This window comes from Lepidochelys olivacea, assembly GCF_965140295.1.
Source record: "Lepidochelys olivacea isolate rLepOli2 genome assembly, chromosome: 7".
Taxonomy (NCBI): Eukaryota; Metazoa; Chordata; order Testudines; family Cheloniidae; genus Lepidochelys; species Lepidochelys olivacea.
The window spans coordinates 81,764,106-81,790,621 of NC_140417.1; the positions used below are offsets into that span (position 1 = coordinate 81,764,106).

At 40.3% G+C, this 26,516-nt stretch overlaps 2 protein-coding genes across 5 annotated transcripts in view; both read right to left on the reverse strand.

Moving 5' to 3' along the window:
* RUFY2 (RUN and FYVE domain containing 2) overlaps window positions 1–17,156 on the reverse strand; it is a 60,132-nt gene extending 42,976 nt beyond the window's left edge. For 2 of the 3 annotated variants that reach the window (XM_084633258.1, XM_084633259.1), the window contains exons 1-5: window positions 17,061–17,156; window positions 14,649–14,822; window positions 13,172–13,289; window positions 7,069–7,170; window positions 3,022–3,145 (exon numbers count right to left, since the gene is read on the reverse strand). In XM_084633258.1, the coding sequence (XP_084489384.1) occupies window positions 3,022–3,145; window positions 7,069–7,170; window positions 13,172–13,289; window positions 14,649–14,822; window positions 17,061–17,064 (522 nt within the window). In that variant the 5' untranslated portion in view covers window positions 17,065–17,156. The remainder of the gene's footprint in view (window positions 1–3,021; window positions 3,146–7,068; window positions 7,171–13,171; window positions 13,290–14,648; window positions 14,823–17,060) is intronic. The other variant, XM_084633260.1, reaches the window with a different exon arrangement.
* A 5,913-nt stretch (window positions 17,157–23,069) lies between these two features.
* Window positions 23,070–26,516, reverse strand: part of DNA2 (DNA replication helicase/nuclease 2) — a 34,506-nt gene continuing 31,059 nt past the window's right edge. Inside the window, exons 20-21 of one of the 2 annotated variants that reach the window (XM_084633605.1) lie at window positions 26,240–26,388; window positions 23,070–24,211 (exon numbers count right to left, since the gene is read on the reverse strand). In XM_084633605.1, coding sequence (XP_084489731.1) covers window positions 24,157–24,211; window positions 26,240–26,388 — 204 coding nt within the window. In that variant the 3' untranslated portion in view covers window positions 23,070–24,156. Of the gene's footprint in view, window positions 24,212–26,239; window positions 26,389–26,516 lie in introns of those variants that run through there. The other variant, XR_014712356.1, reaches the window with a different exon arrangement.

A 26,516-nucleotide genomic window follows, 5' to 3' on the forward strand; every position in this document is an offset into this window, starting at 1 on the left:
CACCCTCTTATCTCCGCTAGCCTCTGGGAAGGAGATGCTAGTCACAGCATTGAAACATTTGCAGCTGCAGGAGGAAAAAAGGGAGATTAAAATTGAAAAAGACACATTGGCCATTTAAAAGGAGGAGCTGATGTTTTCAGGTTAACGTGCAGCACAAACCCAACTAACCCCCCACCCATCCAATTCTCTGGGACGATCGCTTCACCCCTCCCCGCACTGCGTGGCTAACAGCAGGGATGATTTCTTTTCAGCCACAGGCAAACAGTCCAGCAGGAACAGCCACCTCTGAATGTCCCCTTAATTAAATTCCCCTATTTCAACCAGGTGACCATGAATGATATCACTCTCCTGAGGATAACACAGAGAGATAAAGAACGGATGTTGCTTGAATGCCAGCAAACACCGGGACCACACACTGCCATGCTTTCTTATGCAATGATTCCAGACTATGTGCTACTGGTCTGCCATGGTAATGTGTCCTATCACGGAGGACACAATAAGGCTGCCCACCCCAGAAACCTTTTGCAAAGGCTTTGGGAGTACCTCCAGGACAGCTTCATTGAGATGTCCCTGGAGGATTTCCACTCCATCCCCAGACACGTTAACAGACTTTTCCAGTAGCTGTACTGGCCACGAATGCATCCCAAGTCTTCAGGCCAAATTAATCATTAAACACGCTTGCTTTTAAACCGTGTATTATATCTACAAAGGTACACTCACCAGAGGTGCCTTCTCTGCCTTCAAGGTCCGGGAGCCCAGGTTGGGAGGGTGCTGTCTCCAGGATGATAAACAGTTCCTGGCTGTCGAGGAGAACGGTTTCTCCGCTTGCCTAGTGTGCGCTATTTTCAGCCTCCCGCTCCTCATCATCTTCCTCGTCCCCAAAATCCTCATCCCTGTTACGTGAGACACCCTTGCAGGAGTCCACATACAGGTGTGGGGTAGTTGTAGGGGCACCCCCCTAGAATTGCATGCAGCTCATCATAGAAGCGGCATGTCTGGGGCTCTGACCCACAGCAGGCGTTTGCCTCTTGGGTTTTTTGGTAGGCTTGCCTGAGCTCCTTAAGTGTCACGCGGCACTGCTGCAGGTCCCTGTGATAGCCTCTCTCCTTCATGCCCTTGGAGATTTTTTCAAATGTTTTGGCATTTCATCTTTTGGAACGGAGTTCTGATAGCACGTATTTGTCTCCCCTGCGATCAGATCCAGTACCTCCCATTCGGTCCATGCTGGAGCTCTTTTGCGATTCTGGGACTCCATGGTCACCTGTGCTGATCAGCTGGCCATGCTGGCCAAACAAGAAATGAAATTCAAAAGTTCACGGGGCTTTTCCTGTCTACCTGGCCAGTGCATCTGAGTTGAGAGTGCTGTCCAGAGCGGTCATAATGGAGCACTGTGGGATAGTTCCCAGAGGCTAATACGGTCGAATTGCGTCCACACTAAGCCAAATTCAACCCAGCGATGTCTATTTCAGCGCTAATCCCCTCGTCGGGGAGGATTACAGAAATACATTTTAAGAGCCCATTAAGTTGACAAAAATGGCTTCATTGTGTGGATGGGTGCAGGGTTAAATTGATCTAACGGTGCTAAATTCAACCTAAACTCGTAGTGTAGATCAGGACTCAGTTCTCCTCATGCTCTTTTAGTTGCTCCTTCAATGTTTCTTTTGACATGTCCCCCCTCTTCCTGTCTACTCACACTTTTTATGGACTCTGTCCTTTGTTGCACCCCACCACACACACACTTCTCTCTCACATAGTTTCAGTCTTTACCCTCTTGACTGACATATCTATCTTTTCATTCTGGATTTGTCTCCCATGATCCAGACTCTTGTCTAAGACTGCCTCCCAGATGTCTTGCTGTCAGCTTAAACTTCACTTGGTCAAAACTGAATTCTCTATCTTCCACCATCTCGACACACTTCTATTTTTCATCACTGCTGATATCACTATCATCCTCCCTACTCCTCTTCTTTTCCCCATATCCAAGTTGTGCCCAAATCCAGGTTTTGTCCATACAGCTAAAACTCTTGTTCATGCCCTCATTTTTCATAACTTCACTACTCCAACTACTTGCTTAATGTGGCCTGACATCCATACCACCCTATTCCAATCTATACCAAAAACAAATGCTGAGATCATCTTCCCTTGCCTATTATTCTGACCATATTAAGTCCTCTTCCCACTAGCTATCTTTTCCAACACATCAGTAGAGACCTGCGCAGATACAAAACTTGTATCTGCATCCAATCCGTGATCTGCAAAAATGGTCTGCAGATATAAAGCAGATATCCACAGATTTGCAGGGCTCTACACACCAAGTTCAAGCTTCTTGTATTAATTTTCCGAGGCCCTTCGTAACTGTCACACTCTGCTTATCCTATCTTGTCTCTGACAGCATCACCTCCAGCCTTCTTCACCGTCAATGATGCCCTATTTGTCAGCTTCTCCTACATCAACCTTTACACACAGAATGCCCCTCAAACTCATTTGTACAGCCACTATCTTCTCCTTCAAATCACTCTTCAAGACTCATTTCTACCGTCTCCTATAAAAATTAGCAAACTAACCAAGACTGGGTAGAGAAGTATTTGGGGATACCCGATTTTATGTAATTTTTTAAAATGTAGAAAATATACATGCATTTCTTTATTGGCAGCTGTATGTTGCTTGTAATCTTAAATTATAATTTTTCAAGGCACAGACTGTGTCTTCCAATAAGTGCCTAGCACACTGCAGGCAGTACAATAATACAAGTAAACAACAGCAACAACTGTAGACAACTTACCCCTATGATTCAATAGTGAACTGATATTTAGTAAGAGGCAGTTCTACTTAACTATGGCATTTTGGAATTCAGGAATTATCACTAAAAGTGTTTAAGTTCAAATAATTTTGTAAAGAAAATTCATTGTCATGGATGAACAGATTGGAACATATTTATAAGCAACTATGCATCTGCCTCTATAAAAGCATTGGCCATTTTCTTGAAAAGTTCCTTTCAAAAGAAGTTTATAATTCACTTACTTGTGAATCCAAGTCTTCTCCCTTTACACACAGGTTAGCATCTATCACATTTAACCCAACCAAGAGCCCAACAATAACTGCTCCTTCTTCTTCCATCATCAGTGCATGATATTCATAAAATTCACTGTAAAGTAATAAAACATCTTGTATCAGAATAATTATTTATTTCCTACAACATTTTAACATATTGAGATTTAGTAAGTCACTGGTAAATGGGGTGTGTGTATCTGAGTTGTTCCTGTAACATTAGTCTTACTCTGATGTTCTTAAAGATTAATCAGATCTGTACATACTGTGACTTCATCACTGATCTTTAAAGTGGTAATTATGAACCACTGAAAAGTGGTAATTATGGGAAATCGCGCCACATGTTTTGTAAAAATATTAAAGAAAATCTTGCCATATTTGTGAAATGTTCTGGAGATGCTTCTAATATAGCATATTTGATTTTTTTTAAGAGAATTGGGTTTGAAATCAAAGGAGTAAGAAATCAGGCAAGAGATTGGCTAGAGGAGGAAAAAGGCAGGAAGAATTTCCTAAAGCTGTAGTAGTCTTTAAAGAAATGTATGCTCTGCTAACAAAGTTACATGCCCAACAGACACAGTGTCAAAAATCTTACCTCCTCTTCCCACCTCTCTGAATTTATTTTTGTTAAAAACAAAGTTTTGTGATGTCTGAAACAGAAACACTGTTAACCCTTTAGTTTTAAATATTTTTGGATGTTTACTACATTTTCAAATATATTAATTTCAATTACAACACAATTTCCATCCCACCACCAACCTCAGCCTGGTCCAGTCCACACAAGAGATCCACTTCCTGGACACTACAGTGCTAATAAACAATGGTCACATAAACACCACCCTATACCGGAAACCGACTGACCGCTATTCCTACCTGCATGCCTCCAGCTTTCACCCTGACCACACCACACGATCCATCGTCTACAGCCAAGCTCTGCGATACAACCGCATTTGCTCCAACCCCTCAGACAGAGACAAACACCTACAAGATCTCTGTCAAGCTTTCTTACAACTACAATACCCACCTGCAGAAGTAAAGAAACAGATTGATAGAGCCAGAAGAGTTACCAGAAGTTACCTACTACAGGACAGGCCTAACAAAGAAAATAACAGAACGCCACTAGCCGTCACCTTCAGCCCCCAACTAAAACCCCTCCAACGCATTATTAAGGATCTACAACCTATCCTAAAGGATGACCCAACACTCTCACAAATCTTGGGAGACAGGCCAGTCCTTGCCTACAGACAGCCCCGCAACCTGAAGCAAATACTCACCAACAACCACATACCACACAACAGAACCACTAACCCAGGAACCTATCCTTGCAACAAAGCCCGTTGCCAATTGTGCCCACATATCTATTCAGGGGACACCATCACAGGGCCTAATAACATCAGCCACACTATCAGAGGCTCGTTCACCTGCACATCCACCAATGTGATATATGCCATCATGTGCCAGCAATGCCCCTCTGCCATGTACATTGGTCAAACTGGACAGTCTCTACGTAAAAGAATAAATGGACACAAATCAGATGTCAAGAATTATAACATTCATAAACCAGTCGGAGAACACTTCAATCTCTCTGGTCACGCAATCACAGACATGAAGGTCGCTATCTTAAAACAAAAAAACTTCAAATCCAGACTCCAGCGAGAAACTGCTGAATTGGAATTCATTTGCAAATTGGATACTATTAATTTAGGCTTAAATAGAGACTGGGAGTGGCTAAGTCATTATGCAAGGTAGCCTGTTTCCTCTTGTTTCCCCCCCCCCCCCAGATGTTCTGGTTTAACTTGGATTTAAACTTGAAGAGTGGTCAGTTTGGATGAGCTATTACCAGCAGGAGAGTGAGTTTGTGTGTGTATGGGGGTGGGGGGGATGTGAGAAAACCTGGATTTGTGCAGGAAATAGCCCAACTTGATTGTCATGCATATTGTGTAAAGAGTTGTCACTTTGGATGGGCTATCACCAGCAGGAGAGTGAATTTGTGGGGGGCGGGGGGGTGGAGGGTGAGAAAACCTGGATTTGTGCTGGAAATGGCCCACCTGATGATCACTTTAGATAAGCTATTACCAGCAGGACAGTGGGGTGGGAGGAGGTATTGTTTCATATTCTCTGTGTATATATAAAGTCTGCTGCAGTTTCCACGATATGCATCTGATGAAGTGAGCTGTAGCTCACGAAAGCTTATGCTCTAATAAATTGGTTAGTCTCTAAGGTGCCACAAGTACTCCTTTTCTTTTTGCGAATACAGACTAACACGGCTGTTACTCTGAAACAGAATACAAAGTGTACAGTGCTTACTTTATATTTATTTTTATTATAAATATTTGAACTGTAAAAAAAACATTGTATTTTTCAGTTCACCTCATACTGAAAATTGTATTGTACTGTAGTGCAATCTCTATCATGAAAACTGAACTTACAAACCTAGAATTATGTACAAAAAACCCTACATTCAAACATAAAACAATGTAAAACTTTAGAGCCTACAAGTCCACTCAGTCCTACTTCTTGGTCAGCCAGTCACTCAGACAAACAAGGTTGGTTACAATTTGCAGGAGATAATGCTGCCTGCTTCTTATTTACAATGTCACCTGAAAGTGAGAACAGGCGTTCGCATGACACTGTTGTAGCTGGCATTGCAAGATATTTACGTGCCAGATGCGCTGAAGATTCATATGTCCCTTTATGCTTCAACCACCATTCCAGAGGACATGCTGACGATGGGTTCTGCTTGATAAGGAGTGCGGACTGGTGCATGTTCATTCTCATCATCTGAGTCAGATGCCACCCGCAGAAAGTTGATTTTCTTTTCTGGTGGTTTGGGTTCTGTAGATTCTGCATCAGAGTGTTGTTTTTTTAAGACTTCTGAAAGTATGCTCCACACCTCGTGCCTCTCAGATTTTGGAAGGCACTTCAGATTCTTAAACCTTGGGTCGAATGCTGTAGCTATTTTTAGAAACCTCACATTGGTAACTTTTTTGCGTTTTGTTAAATCATCTGTGCAAGTGTTCTTAAAACAAACACGTGCTGGGTCATGAGACCGCTATAACATGAAATATATGGCAGAATGCAGGTAAAACAGAGTAGGAGACATACAATTCTCCCCCCAAGGAAAACAGTCACAAATTTAATTGGCGGAATTTTTTTTTTTAACAAGCATCATCAGCATGCAAGCATGTCCTCTGGAATGGTGGCCAAAGCATGGAAGGGACATACGAATGTTTAGCATATCTGGCATGTAAATACCTTGCCACGCTGGCTACAAAAGTGCCATGCAAACGCCTGTTCTCACTTTCAGGTGACATTGTAAATAAGAAGCAGGCAGCAGTATTTCCCGTCAATGTAAACAAACTTGTTTGTCTTAGCAATTGGCAGAATAAGAAGTAAGACTGAGTGGACTTGTAGGCTCTAAAGTTTTACACTGTTTTGTTTTTGAGTGGAGTTATGTAAACAAAAAAAATATGCATTTGTAAGTTACACTTTCACAATAAAGAGATTGCACTACAGTATTTTTATGAGATGAACTGAAAAACACTTTATTTCTTTTATCATTTTTATAGCGCATATATTTGTAATCAAAAATAATAATATAAAGTGAGCACTGTGCACTTTGTATTCTGTGTTGTAATTTAAATCAATATTGAAAATGTAGAAAAAAAATCCCAAAATATTTAATAAATGTCAATTGGTATTCTATTGTTATAAGTGCGATTAATTGCAATTAATTTTTTTGAGCTAATCATATGAGTTAACTGGAATTAATTGACAGCCCTAAGGATAACTAATTTTTTCCCATGGAGGCGAAGGGGGGAGAAGAGACCCTTATAGGCTGAATCGTGCCTGGAGCTTATAATGGAAATTCATATATATTTCAACTGCAGTTTCACAAACAAGAAGTTATAATGTAATTAAATTTTATGATATGGTAAAGTGCCAAATATAACACTAGACTTGATTTCCTAAACAAATTTTGTTAAAAACTTAAAAAGATAAAATTTCAACAAAATCACTAACCTAAGGAGATCTCTTTGAATGATTAAACAGCGTAGATAATCAGCCATTTTTTTTTGCATTAATGCCAATCGTAACCAAGCCCGGGCACGGCCCAGTGGTGTTCTGAAAAGAAGAAAAATTAGTGAGGATAGAGCTGCACATCAATTAGTCTTATTGCCTTCATGAATCAGTTTGTTAATACACAAATTCAGATTTTAAAGGTATTTTAAGTTATTATTTGAATAACACTCAATCGGTCAATTAAAAGACACAATTATCTATTTTTCTAAAGCAAAAAAACAAAAACAAACACACACACACACTCTCTCTCATGGGCTAGTATAACATGCTGATTTGCAACCAATTATAAGCTTTATATTACTTTTGGTACTTTTAAGCTAAGAAGGAGAATATACTATATTTACATATATATATTACCATACATTTACTCATTCTTAATATTTACATTCTTATGTTAGAAAATGCTGAAGTACATTTCTTATTTACGAGATGATAATCTTTTACCCAGGATTTGTGTCAAGTTGCATTTGGATGAAAACTGGAATTCAATTAAAAATGTACAAAACAAGCATTTTACATTTTTATTAGTTAAATAAATCTACCTTCAATGTTCCAGAATACACAAGAAAAAAAAAGTCTACCTAAACATGTTTCATTTAAAACTAATGGATTTATTAAATAAAGGGATCAATAACTTAAGCCATGTCATTACAGATTTTTCATAGGATTAGTGGTATTAGTGGCATGGGTGGGAAGGTATATGTGAGGTGATCCATCCAGGGTAGCAGCAGGGTGTTGCCCTTCAAGCTGTGGCCCAGAGCTGCCCTAGAGCAGTACAGAGATAGTTTCTTGTTCTCCTGAGAGTCAAAGAGATCCCAAGACAGTGTTCCTCATTGGGTGAACATCTCATTCAGAACAGAATCATGGAACTCCCATTCATGATTTGTGGGAAAATGTCTGATGAGACTGGCTGCTGGGGAGTTCTGTGCACCTGGTGGGTATACTGTGAACAGGGTTATATGGTTTCTGATACACCAATTCCAAAAACAACTGCATGAGTGGACCAATGGACACTGCCAACTAAAAAAAAAAAAAAAAAACCTACAGATTCTGGCACATATACCCACGTGCAGAATACACAAAAGAACTATCACTTGAAGAAGCAGCATATCTTGCCTCAAGAAAAGCCTGCTTTTCACCTTTTCTGATGACCAGTCCCTAGACACAAACTTTAAGAATGTAATTTACAGCATATATACATAGAATCATAGACCATCAGGGTTGGAAGGGACCTCAGGAGGTCATCTAGTCCAACCCCCTGCTCAAAGCAGGACCAATCCCCAATTTTTGCCCTAGATCCCTAAATGGCCCCCTCAAGGATTGAACTCACAACCCTGGGTTTAGCAGGCCAATGCTCAAACCACTGAGCTATCCCTCCCCCCCCATAAGTCCTTCCACACTATCTATGTATACATGTCACAATATTGACAACAAATGTGACACTGGCTTTCATTTGAGTCCTCACATGACACACTTTGGTGAACTGGAACATATAGGTCAGATCCACAAGATGACCTCTCTACATCCCCTTGCCAGCTGGCATTAAGAGGTTCTTGGGTCACTCCACGTCCTTTAAGTTTTCACAATTACTAGATCTCATCTTCTCCCAACTTGTTTATCTCCCCATGGATTGGAAGACAAAAAACAAGCTTTCCTGCTTTTTCAACTCCCAGTCCGTTTCTCAATTTTGAATGAGCTTGTCCAAATGAAAAAAAAAAAAAGTCTGCACCTGCTAACTAAAACCGCAAGTAATTAAGGCAAAAGCTTTTCTACATAACAAGCTGAAAGTACTTACATTTAGAAACATGTAAATACCAGCATTCACTCCATTGTAAAGACTGAAAATAATACAGATACTTAATGAAGTACACAACTTTGTGATATATTCAAAAAGCTTAAGTTAACCTCAAAAGTTAAATATGTTTTCCTCCTGATTCTGTATATACTTAAAAATGTACCAATCCTTTTTAACTCATTACAACCTGAGGAGGGCTCATTGACATAGCTTTTTATAATTTACCTTAGTAGACTACAATAATTTTAGGCCTTAACATAGGTTGTCATAATAAATTTAATTTTCAACATTTTTTCCAAAATAAAAATGTATTTAATTTAAATAAAAAATCCAATTTAAAACAAAAAAAATATATTATTGATTTTATCCATCTTGTAACTAGAAATCATAGAATCATAGAATATCAGGATTGGAAGGGACTTCAGGAGGTCATCTAGTCCAACCGCCTGCTCAAAGCAGGACCAATCCCCATTTTTTGCCCCAGATCCCTAAATGGCCCCCTCAAGGATTGAACTCACAACCCTGGGTTTAGCAGGCCAATGCTCAAACCACTGAGCTATCCCTCGCCCTATAACGTTTTCATGAATTTATTTTTGAAAATATTTGAAGTAAAACAGTTTTTGTTTGGATGCCAACACTTTCCAGCAGTGTTTGCAACCCAAACAGTGCAGTACTATGCTACCGCATGAGAATCAGAGAGTGAAAACAACCACTCTATTTTAATTGTCCAAGCAAAGCACTGTGTAGAAAGTAAAAACAACATAAAGGGTAAAATATAATTTTTTTTTATTGGTTAAGGTATTAATACCAACACAGGGAAGAAAAATAAATGATTCTTAATCTGACAGTGTCCTTTTAAAAATGTTTACAATAAAAGTTCAAAAAAATTATTTTTGTTAGAAAAAGTTTGGAGAATATCTTGTAAACAGGCCCATCAAGAGAAATTTGGAGCCCAGGTACATCAAGTTTGCTGGGGACCCACCCCCTTCCATTTCACCCAGTTACAGAAGTTTGGGGGGCCCCAAAGTTTAGGGCCTCAGTACAGTTGTCAACCTTTGTTCCCGATATTTTCAGCCCTGCTTTCAAATACTCACAAAGTCAGGAGGGTTTAAGAGAGAAGCATATGGACGTCCACTACCAAACTGTGCAGGAATCCTATAAAGTTTGCACAGCTCTATCTTTAGACCTTATCTTTTTTCAAGATAATTTTACTAACATAAAGGTGTGTCCCAAACACTGAACAAAACACAAAAAGGATGAATATATAACTGACTGGGAAACTCTGTTAGAAGCTATATATTTCCTAGCATATTAAGCAAACTAAATTTTATCACTGAGAATCACTGCAATGGTCTAATGACTCTGCTGTTTGCCACAATATGAGGATTAGAGTTACATCCTCCAGCTGATGCCATGGGAACATCATGTACTTGAAATAAGGCTAGCGGTAAACAAGTAAACTTGACGATTCCAAAAGACACCAGCACACCAAAAAGAATAAAACATTTACAAGACTGCCTCAATCACCTTATTTTTTCCCCAAAAATTAGATACCAGCAACACTGGCTGATAACAAAGACATTATATTTGATGCTGAAAATAGAGAAGATTTCATTTAATGTCTGATCAAGCTAAGAATGGGAAGGCAGGCGGATTACTCTTCGCTAGTTAACCAGTAAGGCAGTCTTGGTTATATTATTTTTATGCAACATTTGGAAAATTAGTACAACTGAGACATAAGGGTATCACCTTTGTGGGGAGCATGGGCTGTTATAGCAGAGATAAAGAAGGGACAAGACAGAACTGGGGAGGGGAGCAAATCAAATCAGTATCTTAGATGTCTGTATACTAATGTGAGAAGTATGGGAAATAAGCAGGGGAAAACTTTAAATGCTAATAAATAAACACAACTATGACATAGTTGGCATCACAGAGACATGGTAGGATAATATGCATGACTGGAATATTGGTATAGAAGGGTATTGCTCAGGAAGGACAGGCAGGAAAAAGGGGAGGAGGTGTTAACTTATATATTAAAAATGTATACACTTGGACTGAAGTTGAGATGGAAATAGGAGACAGACCTGTTGAAAGTCTCTGGTAAGGATAAAAGGGGTAAAAAACAAGGGTGGTGTCCTGGTAGGGGTCTACTGCAGACCACCTAACCAGGAAGAAGAGGTGGATGAGGCTTTTTTTAAAAACAACTTTAACAAAACTTTAACAAAATCATCCAAAGCACAGGACTTGGTGGTGATGACTTCAACTACTCAGATGTCTCTGGGGAAAACAACACAGCAGCGCACAGATCATCCAATAAGTTCTTGGAATGTATTAGAGACAATTTTTTATTTCAGAAGGTAGAGAAAGCTACTAGGGGAGAGACTGTTCTACATTTGATTTTGACAAATAGGTAGGAACTGGTTGGGAATTTGAAAGCGAAAGGCAGCTTGGGTGAAAGTGATCATGAAATGATAGAGTTCATGATTCTAAGGAATGGTGGAAGGGAGAACATCAAAATAAAGACAGTGGCAGGTAAGATCCCATGGGAAGCAAGTCTAAGGGAAAAAAAAATTGGCAGTTTTTCAAAGAGACATTATTAAGGGCACAAGAGCAAACTATCCCACTGTGTACGAAAGATAAGAAGTATGGCAAGAGAACACCCTGCTTTAACCAGGAGATCTTCAATTTCCAAAAAAAAAAAAGAGTCCTACAAAAAGTGGAAACTAGGTCAAATTACAAAAAGAATGAATATAAACAAATAACACAAGTATGTAGGGACAAAATTAGAAAGGCCAAGGCACAAAACGAGATCAAACTAACTAGAGACATTAGGGTAACAAGAACACATTCTACAAATACATTAGAAGCAAGAGGAAGACCAAGGACAATTTTACTTTTCTATCCAGAAAGATAATGGAGCAAATAATTAAGCAATCAATTTGCAAACATCTAGAAGATAATAAGGTGATAAGTAACAGTCAGCATGGATTTGTCAAGAACAAATCGTGTCAAACCAACCTCATAGCTTTCTTTGACAGGGTAACAAGCTTTGTGGATGGGGGAGAAGTATTAGATGTGGTTCTGTTCAATATCTTCATCAACGATTTAGATAATAGCATAGAGAGTACACAGATAAAGTTTGTGGCCGATACCAAGCTGGGATGGGTTGCAAGTGCTTTGGAGGATAGGATTAAAATTCAAAATTATCTGGACAAACTGGAGAAATGGTCTGAAATAAACAGGATGAAACTCAAGAAGGACAAAAGCAAAGTACTCAATTTAGGAAGGAACAATCAGTTGCACACATACAAAATGGGAAATGACTGCCTAGGAAGGAATACAGCAGAAAGGGATCTGGCCGTCATAGTGGACCAGAAGCGAAATATGAGTCAACAGTATAAAGCTGTTACAAAAAAAGCAAACATCATTCTGGGATGTATTAGCCGGAGTATTGTAAGCAAGACACAGGAAATAATTCTTCCGCTCTACTCTGCACTGATTAGGCCTCAACTGGAATATTGTGTCCAGTTCTGGTCGCCAGATTTGAGGAAGAATGTGGACAAATTGGAGTGTCCAGAGAAGAGCAACAAAAATTATTAAAGGTCTAGAAAACATGACCTATGAGGAAAGATTGAAAAAAAACTGGGTTTGTTTAGTCTGGAAAAGAGAAGACTGAGAGGGGACATGATAACAGTTTTCAAGTACATAAAAGGTTGTTTCAAGGAAGAGGGAGAAAAATTGTTTTTCTTAACCTCTGAGGATAGGACAAGAAACAATGGGCTTAAATTGCAGCAAGAAAGAGTTAAGTTTTTCCTAATGTCCAACCTAAACGTCAAGGTGGTTAAGCACTGGAATAAATTGCCAGGGGAGGTTGTGGAATCTCCATTACTGGAGATTTTTAAGAGCAGGTTAGACAAACACCTGTCTGGAATGATAATACTTAGTCCTACCATGAGTGCAGGAGACTGGACTAGATGACCTCTCAAGGTCCCTTCCAGTGCTTTTCTTCTATGATTCTACCAATACAATAAAAGGCATTTCATTTTTAAAGTATTTAGCTTCTTCAATGTGAGAAAGGTTCTTCTTCTAAATTCTCTCAACACAGTATGTTAAAATCCAAGTACTACTTTTGCCACAATATGTTTTGCTCTTTAAGGGTCTGAGCTCTTCCACTGACTCTAATGGGCACTGGATCAGGCCCCAAACCTTTACTGCAGCAAATGTTATGTTTTTACCAACACTACTCACTTGAGGCCAGGTAAATCTCTGACGCTAGCTGCTATCTCCTCAGCTTCTGGGTACAACTTCTCCACAAGTTCCAGCGGGCCCCAGATTGTTTTATTGTAACTTAGAAAAGATTTTCTTACTAAGAAAAGGAAAACATGATTTCGTTGACAAATTAAGTTACTTAGCTTACTCTCTCACATACAGTTTACAACAGCATACCTGGGTTAGAAATTGTATACATACATTCTTTTAAAATACTGTACTGTGAATATAGGTATTTATATGACAAACTTTAATTAACCTTTAAAAATAAGTCACAGTGGTTTGGGAATTTCTGAAAAGAATCTTATAAAGTAGCAATTCTGTTTTCATGTTTCAAACAGATCTGCTGAAGCATAACCATGCCAATGTAAGAGTAACAGTGACATGAAATCAAGATATAAGTAACATGCATTTAATCCTGGTAACTGATAAAACATATACAGTCACTTAGGGGTAACTTAGAAAGAAGAAAAAAGTGTAAGTGTATAAAAAAATGTTTGTTATGGTTATCAGTACTTCATAAGAATGGCCATACTGGGTCAACCAAAGGTCCATCTAGCCCAGTATCCTATCTTTTGACAGTGGACAAAGTCAGGTGCTCCAGAGGGAATGAACAGAAGAGGTAATCATCAAGTGATCCATTCCCTGTCGCTCATTCCCAGCTTCTGGCAAACAGAGGCTAGGGACACCATCCCTGCCCATCCTGGCTAATAGCCACTGATGGAACTATCCTCCATGAATTTATCTAGTTCTTTTTTGAACCCTATTATAGTCTTGGCCTTCACAACATCCTCTGGCAAGGAGTTCCACAGGTTGACTGTGCGCTGTATGAAGAAACACTTCCTTTTGTTTGTTTTAAACCTGCTGTCTATTAATTTCATTTGGTGACCCCTAGTTCTTGTGTAACGAGAAGGAGTAAAAACATTTCCTTATTCGCTTTCTCAACACCAGTCATTATTTTATAGACTTCTATCATATCTCCCATGAGTCATCTCTCTTCCAAGCTGAAAAGTCCCAGTCTTATTAATCTCTCCTCATATGGCAGCCGTTCTATACCCCTAATCATTTTTGTTGCCCTTTTCTGAACCTTTTCCAATTCCAATATATCTTTTTTTGAGATGGGGCAACCACAACTCCATGCAGTATTCAAGATGTGGACATAACATGGATTTCTATAGAGGCAATATGATATTTTCTGTCTTATTGTCTATCCCTTTCTTAATGATTCCCAACATTCTGTTTGCTTTTTTGACTGCTGCTGCACATTGAGTGGATGTTTTCAGAGAACTATCCAAGACTCCAAGATCTCTTTTCTGAGTGGTAACAGCTTCAGACTTCTTATAGAGTGCTGTACAAATTCAAACTGCTGTACAAAGAGGATAATGCATCACATTCGAGAAACAAAATTTCAAAATGGTTTGGGACAGGAAATAGATGAATAAAGTGATTACTGCACCTTTAAGACCATGTTTAAGGCAGTGCTCCATAACGACAAAGAACTGTTGCAAAGGTGGATAGTCAGAATCCAGAGTACGGCCAAAGCTCAAAGCTGATTCAATCAATCCTTTGATACTCAATTTAGCCATGTTCAGCAAATTTGCTCTTTCTACAGCTGTTGGGTCTTTTACAGCTAAAACAATCAAAAAATAAGCATATTTCAATTAGGAAAGCAAAAAAAATTCACTAAATGCTTTCCTGTTCAAAGCACTTTGATCCCAATCTGTATTTAATCAAAGGAATAAAATCCATTAACTGCTGTAAAGTCACAGTGCTATAAAACAGCATTCACTCCAAAACAAACATAAGATGTGTAATATGTAAATACATATGAAGTAGGCTTTTATTGCCTTCCATTCTTCCATGCACTATATGGGATGTCATAATTTGAGGCACACTTATTGTCTCAATTCATTTCAGTACTGGTCAGGACCAGAAGGGCAACCTAGCTTGGCTTGTAAGACAAAGTGAAAGCAGCACTGACAATGAATATGGAAAAAGCAATGAAAAAAAAAATCAGCTGGTTAACAGGGCTCAGAGACTCTCTTCTATGATACCAAAGCTGCAGTCACATAAGTACAAGACGTGTCTCATTAATATAGTATATCCAGAAACATTATTTGAATCCAAGTTATATATCCAGCATAGAAACAGATGTCAGTTTTCTCCTTTACATAGAAACAGTTTGTATTGTGGCCCTGATTCCACAAAGACTTAGGCCTGCATTTAACTTTACACACTGTAAAGTCCCACTGACTACATTCTATGAGTAGAACATGGTTAAGCACATGCATAAGCATTTGTAAGATCCAGACATAGTTCCTCACCCACTAGCATAATACTGTAGTTTTGATTTACAGTTCTACACAGGGAAGTTTAAAGTGGACACACAAAACCAAGTTTCTTTTCTGTATTTTTTTAAAACTCATTAAAACATTTCTACCTATAATACATAAAACTTTCCAAAACAATCTAAATTGGGGCCTCAAACTAGTTGGCCACTTTAAGAGGGTGCATTATATGTTTCTGATAAAATGGGAAATGACTAAAGGAATATGTTATGAGGGTTATATAATTATTATACGGTCATGATACTTAATCCAGTACTGTCAAATCTCATAATTTTATCAGGAGCCTCATTCTATTTGTTTCTCTTAAAATCACAATTGCTGGAATCAAAGAAATCACATGAGAATCTCAGTTTTCTTGCTTTCTTTTAAGTTTCCAGCCCTTACTGTTTTAAATAAAAGTTTGAAAACGGAGAGAGAGCTGGGGGGAATCCTCTCTCTCTGTTATAGCCCTGAGGCAGCCTGCACCCCAAACCCTCATCCCCAGCCCCACCCCAGAGCCCACACCTCCAGCCGGAGCCCTCACCCCCCAAACCTCTGCCCCAGCCCTGAGCTCCCTCCCACACTCCAAACCCCTCGGCCCCATCCCTGCCACATTAATTTTGTAATGTGCACCAATATGGAGGTGATGTATCACACAACACCTCCATATTGGTGCACATAACAAAATTCATTCTGCACATCCACGGAAAAAATTAGTGTGAACAGCATTCCAAAGTGCGCCCATTGTGAGTTCAGGCACTTCGTAACTGGACTAAGATGGGCCGTTCAGTTGAACCCTTTTATGATTTAAGTATTTTTTTTAATTGAACCGTTTCGCAATAAATCAGGAAGGCAACCTGCACATGCCCACATTTAACACAATCATTCCACTTCACTTGACAAGGAGTGGCACCATGCCCAAGATACGCAAAGGCACCCCAAACAATTCATGTTTATTTTTCTTTCCCAAAAAAGAACCAGTTCCCCCCGGTGCAGACACAACGGCGAAGGCTCTCCCATTGCTCCGCCCTCCCTAGTCCCCACAAAGCACCTGGGGGGCTGCTCCCCGGGAGGCGGCCGCTACCCCCGCGGCCACACAGCACCTCGCCCGGCAGCCGGCCGCTAGCGGCTGTCTAACCGGGGGGGAGCAGGCGCCCGCTCCGCATCCCACACGCCGGCGACAAGCATCGTTCTCGGGGGCTCAGCTCCTTTGTCGCCGCGCTGCCCGGTGTTGCTCGGACCGGTTGCCCGCAGGGAGCCACGGCCTGGAGCCTGCTTACCCGCCCGGCCGCCCCGCCTCCCCCGGGAGCAGGCGGCCCCCGCACACCGCCCGCCTCGGGCGCGCAGAGGCGGCCGGGCCACGCACCGACCAGCCGCCGCCGCCGCCGCCTCGGGCTGCCGCTCCGCGCCCGTTGGGAAGCGCCGCCTCACCCCGCTACCTCCCCACCGGGAACCGACAGCTGCCCCCGCGGAGCCCGAGCGGGGCCTGCCACCGCCCCGACTCGCTGCCCCCCACCAGCGGGGAGCAGAGGCACCCTCACCCATGGCCACAGAGCAGCCGCCAGCTGGTCGCGGGCGGGCTGGGCTCCCCTGCACGGCTCCTGCTCCAGCCCTTCGCAGGCTCCTTCCCCTCCACTCCCCGGTCACAAGCCGCACTGCGCCCCCGGCGGCAGGAGGACCTGCCCCTCTCTGCCCACCCTAGAGCGCAACCAGCAAGGAGTGGCTGCTACTCCCCCGTGCTCCAGCCACACACAATCGCCGCTGACGCCGCAAAATTGGGGTCTAGAGCCAGCCTTGCCCCACACCTGAGGAACAGGCGGCAACTTATGGGGCGAAGCATCACCCTGCTCTTTCATAAGTAGCCCAAACTACAGAGGGCTCAGCTACCACCAGCGTCCTACACAGGCTTGCAGCAATAGCCCCAGAGGAGGCTCACAACCATAACAGAGAAAACGTTAGCCTCTTTCACTCCTGAGTGCACACATTCAAGTACCATTTCTGACCTAATGCGTGATTTCCTTTTGTATTGACAAATGGGCGTATTTTGCGTTGCGCAGTCCATCGCTTTGGTGTAGCTTTAGATTGTAAACCCTTCAGGAAAGGGATTCTGTCTTCTATAATTGTACAAGCACCCAGCCTTCGGGCCCTATCATAGTATAAATGTTTATAATACAGTGTTCCCTCTTTAGGTAAATTTTGTTTATGCATCAATAAGCCTATTCTCCCATGCCCCTTGTCAAAAGTAACTGAAGAAGAGAAGTCCAAGACTGAGTTTGCTGCAGCTTCTAGGTTCTTGGGATAAATACAAAAGGTGCCCTCCACCTACAGCATAAATTAAGTGAAAAGGAGTACTTGTGGCACCTTAGAGACTAACCAATTTATTTAAGCATAAGCTTCTGTGAGCTACAGCTCACTTCAGGGGATGCATTCAGTGGAAAATACAGTGGGGAGATTTATATACACAGAGAACATGAAACAAAGAGTGTTACCATACACACTGTAAGGAGAGCAATCAGGTAAGATGAGCTATTACCAGGAGGCGGGGGGGGGGTGGGGGGGGGGGAGATGGGGACAGGACGACCTTTTGTAGTGATAATCAAGGTGGGTCATTTCCAGTAGTTGACAAGAACATCTGAGAAACAGTGGTGGGGGTAGGGAATAAACCTGTAGAAATAGTTTTACTTTGTGTAACGACCCATCTACTCTCAGTCTTTATTCAAGCCTAATGTAATGGTGTCCAGTTTACAAATTAATTCCAATTCAGCAGTCTCTCCTTGGACTCTGATTTTAAAGTTTTTTTGTTGAAGAATTGCCACTTTTAGGTCTGTAATTGAGTGACCAAAGAGATTGAAGTGTTCTCCAACTGGCTTTTGAATGTTTTAATTCTTGACGTCCAATTTGTGTCCATTTATTCTTTTACGTAGAGACTGTCCAGTTTGGCCAATGAACATGGCAGAGGGGCATTACTGGTACATTATCACACTGGTAGATGTGCAGGTGAACGAGCCTCTGATAGTGTGGCTGATGTGATTAGGCCCTCTGATGGTGGCCCCTGAATAGATATGTGGACACAGTTGGCAACAGGCGTTGTTGCAAGGATAGGTTCCTGGGTTAGTAGTTCTAGTGGGTGGTTGCTGGTATTTGCTTCAGGTTGGGGAGCTGTCTTTAAGCAAGGACAGGCTTGTTTCTCAAGATCTGTGAGAGTGATGGATCATCTTTCAAAATAGGTTGTAGATCGCTGATGATGTGTTGGAGAGATTTTAGTCGGGCGCTGGGATTGATGCACATATTTCTGCTACAGGTGCTGCATGTAAAAGAAAATAGCCATGCCTTCCACAAGTGAAAGCATGCCTAAGAAACTTTATGACAAGGGACCCTTTGGGAGCTGGGGTTGTTATGGCTATTGGGGGGGAAAAAAAGTGCAAGGCTCCTGCACTGAAGCATTGACAGATATGCTGCAGCTCAAACATCCTGCTTCAATATGGTAAAAAAAATCTGACATTTATCCCCATTTTATAAAGTACATGTAACAAAATCCTTGCTCCCTCAGACTAATTAGTTTAGCATTACCCTTGGAAGGTAGAGAGTAGGAAAAGGAAGTAGAGGCACGGTTACAGTTCATCAGCTGCTCAGCCATGATCAGCAACTAGGATAGAGTATCAAGGGGCAGAGGTGTCTTATAAAGAGAAGTTAAGGAAAGGGCTGATCAGGTTTTATGAGGGAGTTTTGCCTACATATATAGGAACATGCAAATGCCTTCAGAGAATGTAAGGCACAAACTGATTAACAAGCAAGAACAGTTAGAAATGTTGGTAAAGCGAAGACATGATCAGGCTCATGAAAGGTTAGTCGATAAGCTAGATGAGGGAGTAAATAACGAAGGGGTTGAAATGTAAAAAGCTTGTATTCAGGAGTGCACTACCCTAGCACTTACAAACCCTACTTACACACCAGGATCCCACTTTTCTAGGCACACTAAAACGAGATGAAAGTAGTACTAACTATAATATAGGAACCAAGAAATTGATACAGGTAAGTGAGTACAAGGACACAATGAGACAATATTGGTCAGCATGACGGAGTACTGGTACACGGAGATCATGGTCTAACTGTGCCTACAAAAAACTGACCATTACAGAAAAGGAATTTTAGAAAGGTGGGTCACAAGAGGAGAATGAGGTAACATTACAGCTGGGTACAGTAAGCTGTAAGGGCACCATAGGAGAAAGCACAAAGGTATTTGTTTGAAAATTTAACAAGTGAATGATAGAAACTGCCATCATGACAGAGAGGAACTGGAAGTTGACACGTGGATAATGAATGAAACAGGATGATAGGGTGGGGAATTGCAATGGAAGGCATTGAAAGTGAAGACAAGCAACATGTTTGTTACAACAGGGGAGGAGGAACCACTAGAAAAATCAAAGAGAGGAATTATATGCTCAAAGCAACTGGTAAGAATCATCTGTAAAGCTGTATTCTGAATGGATATGATGGGGTAAGATTACATTTTTCAAGGGCAGAGAAAAAGATGTTACCGTAATCAAGATGAGAGCTTGGCCAAGAGTTGTCCAAGTGGATGGATATGAAAGGTCATATCTTAGCAATATTATGCAGAAAGAATAGGCAAGATTTAGACAGCCTGCAATTGAGGACTTAAAGAGGTCCATAAAGATGACACCCAGCTAACAGGCCTGACTGAAGAGCACAAAATAGTGATGCTATCTACATTGATTGAGAAAGGAGGTAGCAAAGAGGGCCTAGAGGGGGCAGGAGAGATTAAGTGCTGTTTCAGCAATGTTGAACTTGAACTGACAGCAAGACATTCACAAGATTCTAGAAAGGCTGAGAAGACGACATGTCTGGAGGAAAACCGAAGAGCGGGGGCAGGTGAGAGAAAGTAGTAGAGGTGCTCAGAGAGGGGGTTGACATGATCGGAGCATTGAACCAAGATTTTAGCAAGAACATTCGGAATAGAATTGGGAAAAACAAGGGTATAATATTCAAGGCCAGCAAAGAGGTACCCGAAGCAGTCAAGACATGAAATGATGAAGATTGAAATGTTGTCTCTGTGGATAGAAAGAAAAAGCTGGAATTTAGATTTTAGGTAAGTATTAATAGGCTATTTCTAAATCTTGCTGAACACACAGATCCAGCCAGAGGGCCAAGTTAAAAAATTACTCATTTAAAAATATTAAATGAGTAGGAGGATAGCAGTGATGTCCACAGTGGCAGACAGAGAAGGCTTGGGGAGGAAAGATCAAGAGCTGAGCTTCACCCACACTGAGCTTAAGGTGACTGGAAATTCATGAAGAGATATCAGGAAGTGATTATAAAGTACAGATGAGAAGCAACAGAAAACTGCCTATAGGCCAGCATTGATACAGTCATGCTGAATGAAATAGTTAGCACTAGCCTTTATTTGTATGTGTTAGCCTAAAATAAGTTTGGGATCAAACAACTTTTGTGTTTATTCTTATGAACTGTAGTGTTTAAGAAAGTGAGAAAACCCATTTATAAATGGTTCTCTAAAAATGTTTGCTTTTCTACAGCCTTTATCCATTCTGTCATTTGTTCTTATATAAATTTACAAGACCTGAAAATGTGTATATATTAGAAAGCTGTACCTTAAAGTATACCTTCTGTCCTATAAATTTTGTTTGTTTCAGATATTTAGGAGCAAGTTGGTCATTAGGTTTGACATCTTCTCATGATTACTTAGAGGTATTGGCATTTCCATGAATAAATTATGGCTAGCCACTTGCCTGAGTCAGAGGGGTGAGCTAATTAGTCACCAGCAGGCATAGTACAGAACAGAGGACATGAGTGCTTTACTTCAAAATAGGGATTAGACAGAATCTGACTATGGACACTGAGTATCCAAAGACCTTCTTAAAGGCCTCCTGGGTGTTTGTCAGATCCATGCACCAAGATCCAACCCTGCACAGTTGGAAACATTACTAAAAAGAACCCTAAATTAATGTAGGTAGAAAAGAGATAATGGAAAACTAAAGTAGCTTTTTGTTAGTCTAATCCAAACAGCCACAAAACTACAAACTTCATCTCACACACACTCCCAAGTTTAACTTCCTGCAGCCAGATCCCCATGAAAGAGCAGAGGCGAGGAATGGAAGAAGCAGTTCAAGGAAGAAGTGAGAGTTTTAAAATGGTCCTTTCACTGGATATTCAGCTCCACTTTAGTCAGCTGACAGCTTTTTCACTAAGATCTCACTTTTACAGAAGACTAAATTAAGACCAGTTTAACAGTCCTGGTTTAGGCTATAATCCTGGTATCTGATATTGGAGATTCCTGCATTTCTGTACCAATGGATATTACTCTAGGATCAGGGCCTTAGTTTCTACATCAGAAAGTGAGCTGAATTTAGCACACTTTAGCTGTGTATCCTTACACACTGATGCCACCCAAAACTGGATATTAAGATTTTTTAAAAATTAAATCTTAAATTGTCATTCTAGCACCAAGACACTCCTGTATTATTAGGTTCTAAATGAATCCCGTATTTTCCTTTGTCAGTATATTTTCTCCATTTCTATCTATTCCAGCTCAGTGCAGTTTTATCTGTAGGTATTTCTTAGTTTCAGCTAAACTCCACTCCCTGAAGAGGGCACATTTTAACTACTGGGGGAAGAGGGAGATGGCAGACTTACTCTTTTGCCTGATTTTCATGTAGTGTAAGTGAGATTTTACGAACTTTTCATTTAAGTTAATCAAAATCAGTATTATGTTATCAATAATAGGGTCAGATCCTCTGTTGGTATAAATCAGTGTATGTCAACATATACGAGCTGAGGAGTTGGCTTATAATATTAAATATCTCAAACTTCAGAACACTTATAAGCAATTACTGACAAGTCAAAACTGAAGGAAAAATTCTGTGGAAAGAGATACCAGATTGCTCCAGCAAGCTTACTGAAATATTGAAAGATTTTATATATTTTACATGTTTTAAAACTTTCCCACCTTTAAATAGTTGTTTGTTGCCTATCATAGGCGGCAGGTTGCTAAGGCTCAAAGGGGCTCAGCCATACCTACTCTATTTTCTGAGCCTGCCCACCGCCAACCCAGCTTGACCGATAAAGGCTGGTTTCCAGCATCTCCAGGGCCAAGAAGGGAATAAGGTAGGTATTGCAGGGGAGGAGGAACCACCTGTGTGCGGACAGACACATCAAGTGACACAGTGGTGCACTTCTCTGAATCCGTGAGCAGCGAGACCCAACAGGCCAGAATGGGTAGCCAAGCCAAACCTGCTCAACAGGAGCTGCCTCTGCAGAGTGAATGGTGGTGGGCTCAGCCCCTTCAAAGGATATTTTCACCAGCTGCCTACGTTGCTATTGAAAAAACAGTAACATACATGAGAAGTTCAGTTACACAGTAAGTCATTGTGTCTTTAAGCATTTCAACTGAAAATATTGATATTTTGTTTGATTCAAGCAGTGCCATAACTAGCCCAATAGTAACAATTGAGCAAATTTTTATTACATTACAAATATTACAAAAATTAGAGAATTTTAAAACCAAAAATGCCCATATCTAATGTATAAAGTTATGAACAACCCTTAGGACACAAATTTGACATTAAAGGAAAAAAATGTGAAAAAATACAATGAACAGCATTTGTGTCTTTTTGTAGAGTCAAAAGTTAAAATCTACAAATTAATGTTGAGTTAATAGCATAAACTAAAGTGTTAGGCATGAGGTAGTTCTATTTGAGCTCTCTTATACTGTGTCAAGTAAAGGGAAATTTGCACCATTTAAGGAAACAACCTGGCATGTAAGTTTATTAACATTAAGTTGCAATTCTGTCTCCAACCCAACAACTCCCAAAAGAAAGCCAATACTACATAAAAAATCCTGGCTCCATTGAAGTCCAAGAGTCTTGGCATTGACTTCAAGGTTGGCCAGGATTTCACCCGATAAAAGTGTTTTTTTTTTAAAAAAAACTTTAATTCTTAAAGGTGAATAGGTATATCATATTTCTCAAAACTTATCCAAAAGCTAGTGGAGGACAGAGATACGTTATCAAGTTGTGTCAGTGTGAGAAGTCTGGAATTCAATTATGTATGTTCTTACATGTAGGACAGACTTTAAAGAGAAAGCAACAGAACGGGCATTGGAAATAGAAAAGGGAACTCATTTTCTAACAGACACAAAAACACAGTCTTAAAGTTTTACATAGAAATTCCCTTCTTTCTTGCAAAAAACTACATTTTAAAATCTGCAAAACCAGAATGATCCCAAATTTCTTGTCACTCAAAGCAGTGTATTATTTGTACCGAGTGGCCAATAAGAAATTTCTTATCACCCACAAGAAATATATATATCCAAAGGAAAATGGAATATGAGAGTGGCTATCTAGTACCTCTAAAAGTGCACACTTGTGTTACTGATATGGTAGTGTCACACTGGTATTAAAATTACCTGTTTTCTTTAAAATAATTTGTGCAATATGGTGAAAAGAAACTTTTACAGTTTGAGAAACCAGACTGAAATCAAATCCATTCAGGCTACATGGTGCACTCAGCACCCATAGTCTTCTAAACCATTATTTGCATTCAGCAGCACATATAGAAAATGAACAAGATGACTTTTCCCCCTCAAATTCTTCATCTTTACAATCATAGGAGGTTACACGGATAGACTCGTTCATGTGCCCCTGATGGAAGATTGAAAATGTAATAAAAGTTAAGGAAAATAAACTTCAAATACTTGGATAATATTTTGTTCTTGCAAAAGAGTTTCTAAGCATAAGGGTCTGTCTTGTGTCAAAAGTAGTTTTGGGGCATATCACAATGCCATCTTCCAACCTTTCCACTTCACATGCTCTTTCAGAAGTTATAGGTTTCTCTAATTACTCTGAGAAAGGATGAAGTCTAACTAAAAGACTCAATTAACAAGAGAGATTATGCACATAAAGATAGCATTTTTGCAGTTCTAGGCACCTTATTAATTATTACACTATCAATACAATTCCTTTTAAATACATGTCCTCTCCTTCCACAAGTTTGAGAAAATAAGAAGTTGACACGCTAACCACATCTATCAGACTATAAAATGCATCGGTAGAAAAACAGGGTTAAATAGGAGGCTTGTTTTGATGTAGCTTTAATTTAAAATTTTAAACAGTGTAGCCTCAGTGTTTCCCAAACAGTATGTCTGGATCACAGGAAGGTTCTAGATGGGGTGCCATGTCCAGGGGCACATTAGCCCATCACTGAGCCTAGGCAAACACACTTCTCCCAGCCTCGTATGTAGAGGGTTGATAAGTGAATTCTCCCTGCACTCACCCTGCAGCAGCAGCTTCTATGCCATGAGGCTGGGCCCAGCTCTCCACTCTGAGTTTTGCAACCTGGTGCATAGGGTCACATCACCAGTCTCTCAGATTTGGCCCAGCCAAATTTTAGAGCACCTCACCAGGTTCTAATGCAAGGCAGTTAGAGTGCTTTGCAAGTCACACCCCTTTAGAGACCCTTGCCACATTGTGTAAACAAACCCTTAATTGAAGCTGATTTGCAAATTGTGGAAGAGAAATACAAAGTTTGGACTCACTTATTAGCTGGACCCAAAGCATACCCCTTTAATAGGTTTGGTTGGTAATTTTTTCCACTGTAATACAGGTTGACTATATAGTACAGGCCACAATTTGCGCATCTTGAAGAGTCTGAAACATGCACCCCAAATCTTGCTACAGCTCAGTTACAGATACAACTCCTGCCACTCGACACACAAGACCCAACATTCAAGGAAATGGCATTTGAGTAGCCTCCTTTGGCTGCTGGTGTTGATCACAAATCATGAGAGAAAACAGAATATGCATCATGGCAGCAATAGCCAATGGGGAAGACCATACTGAAAAACAGGACTTGTAATTCAATAGACTGTTACAACTTTTCAAGATGAAGAAACAACATTTTCAAGGTGTTCCTTGTTCTTTTTGAGATGCTGCCTATTCAACTGCTAAATTACTGAATAAATGGGCTAGCTCAGGGGTTCTTAAACTGGGTGTCGGGACCCCTCAGGGGGTCGCGAGCTTATTATATGGGGGCTCACGAGCTGCCAGCCTCCATCTCAAACCCCGCTTTGCAGGGAGCCATAATGGTGTTAAATATACAAAAAAAAGGTTTTTTTAATTTATATGGGGGGGGGGGTCACACTTAGAGGCTTGCTGTGTGAAAGGGGTCACCAGTACAAAAGTTTGAAAACCACTGGGCTAGCTGCAAACATGGAATTCTACAGCACTGAGATAGGGACCACTGCACAAAGTATTTTACTTAAATTGTTTCATAGTTTAAAGTTCAAAGAGGTGAAAGCACCATAACATCCACTACTAAATGGAAAGCTGTTGGCAAAAATGTAAGTTACAAATAGGGGCAAATATTAAGTTGGTCTATTCTAAGAATCATGTATATTTAAATATATAAATTTACAGACTGTAAATATACAAATTGAAAATGCAGTTCTCATGCTACAGAGCTTAAGCGCCCCAGTCTAGCAGCACTTTTTCCTTCCCTTGAAAGCACTCTCTGTAGTATATATGCTTCTCAGCATATAATTCCAGCCTGTTTCAATAAAAAAAAAAAAGTGTGCAGTTTCAACTGTTGTAATTTATCACATTTTAAAATATTAAAACTAAGAAGAACATATTTATCCAACACCAGTAGTAAGAGTATCAGGATATACAGAAGTGCACAGGAAAAGGATATCATGGCTTCAGAGTTTAAATGGCAGAGTAACTTCTCTAAAGGAGGATAGAGGCACAGTGATGAAACACAACCCAGCATGATTAATTTGTGCTTCGCTCTTGTAATAGCAACGTTAAGACGCCTCCAGTCCATCAGAAGTGTTCCAAGCTGTTGAAATGAATATAATTATTTTCTCTCTCTTAAATTCCTACTTTTTAAAAGAATGAAAAAAGTGTAGAAGTACAACCCATCTTCAAATTTTTAAATCTCAAGGAATTTGCATATATTTCTTAAAA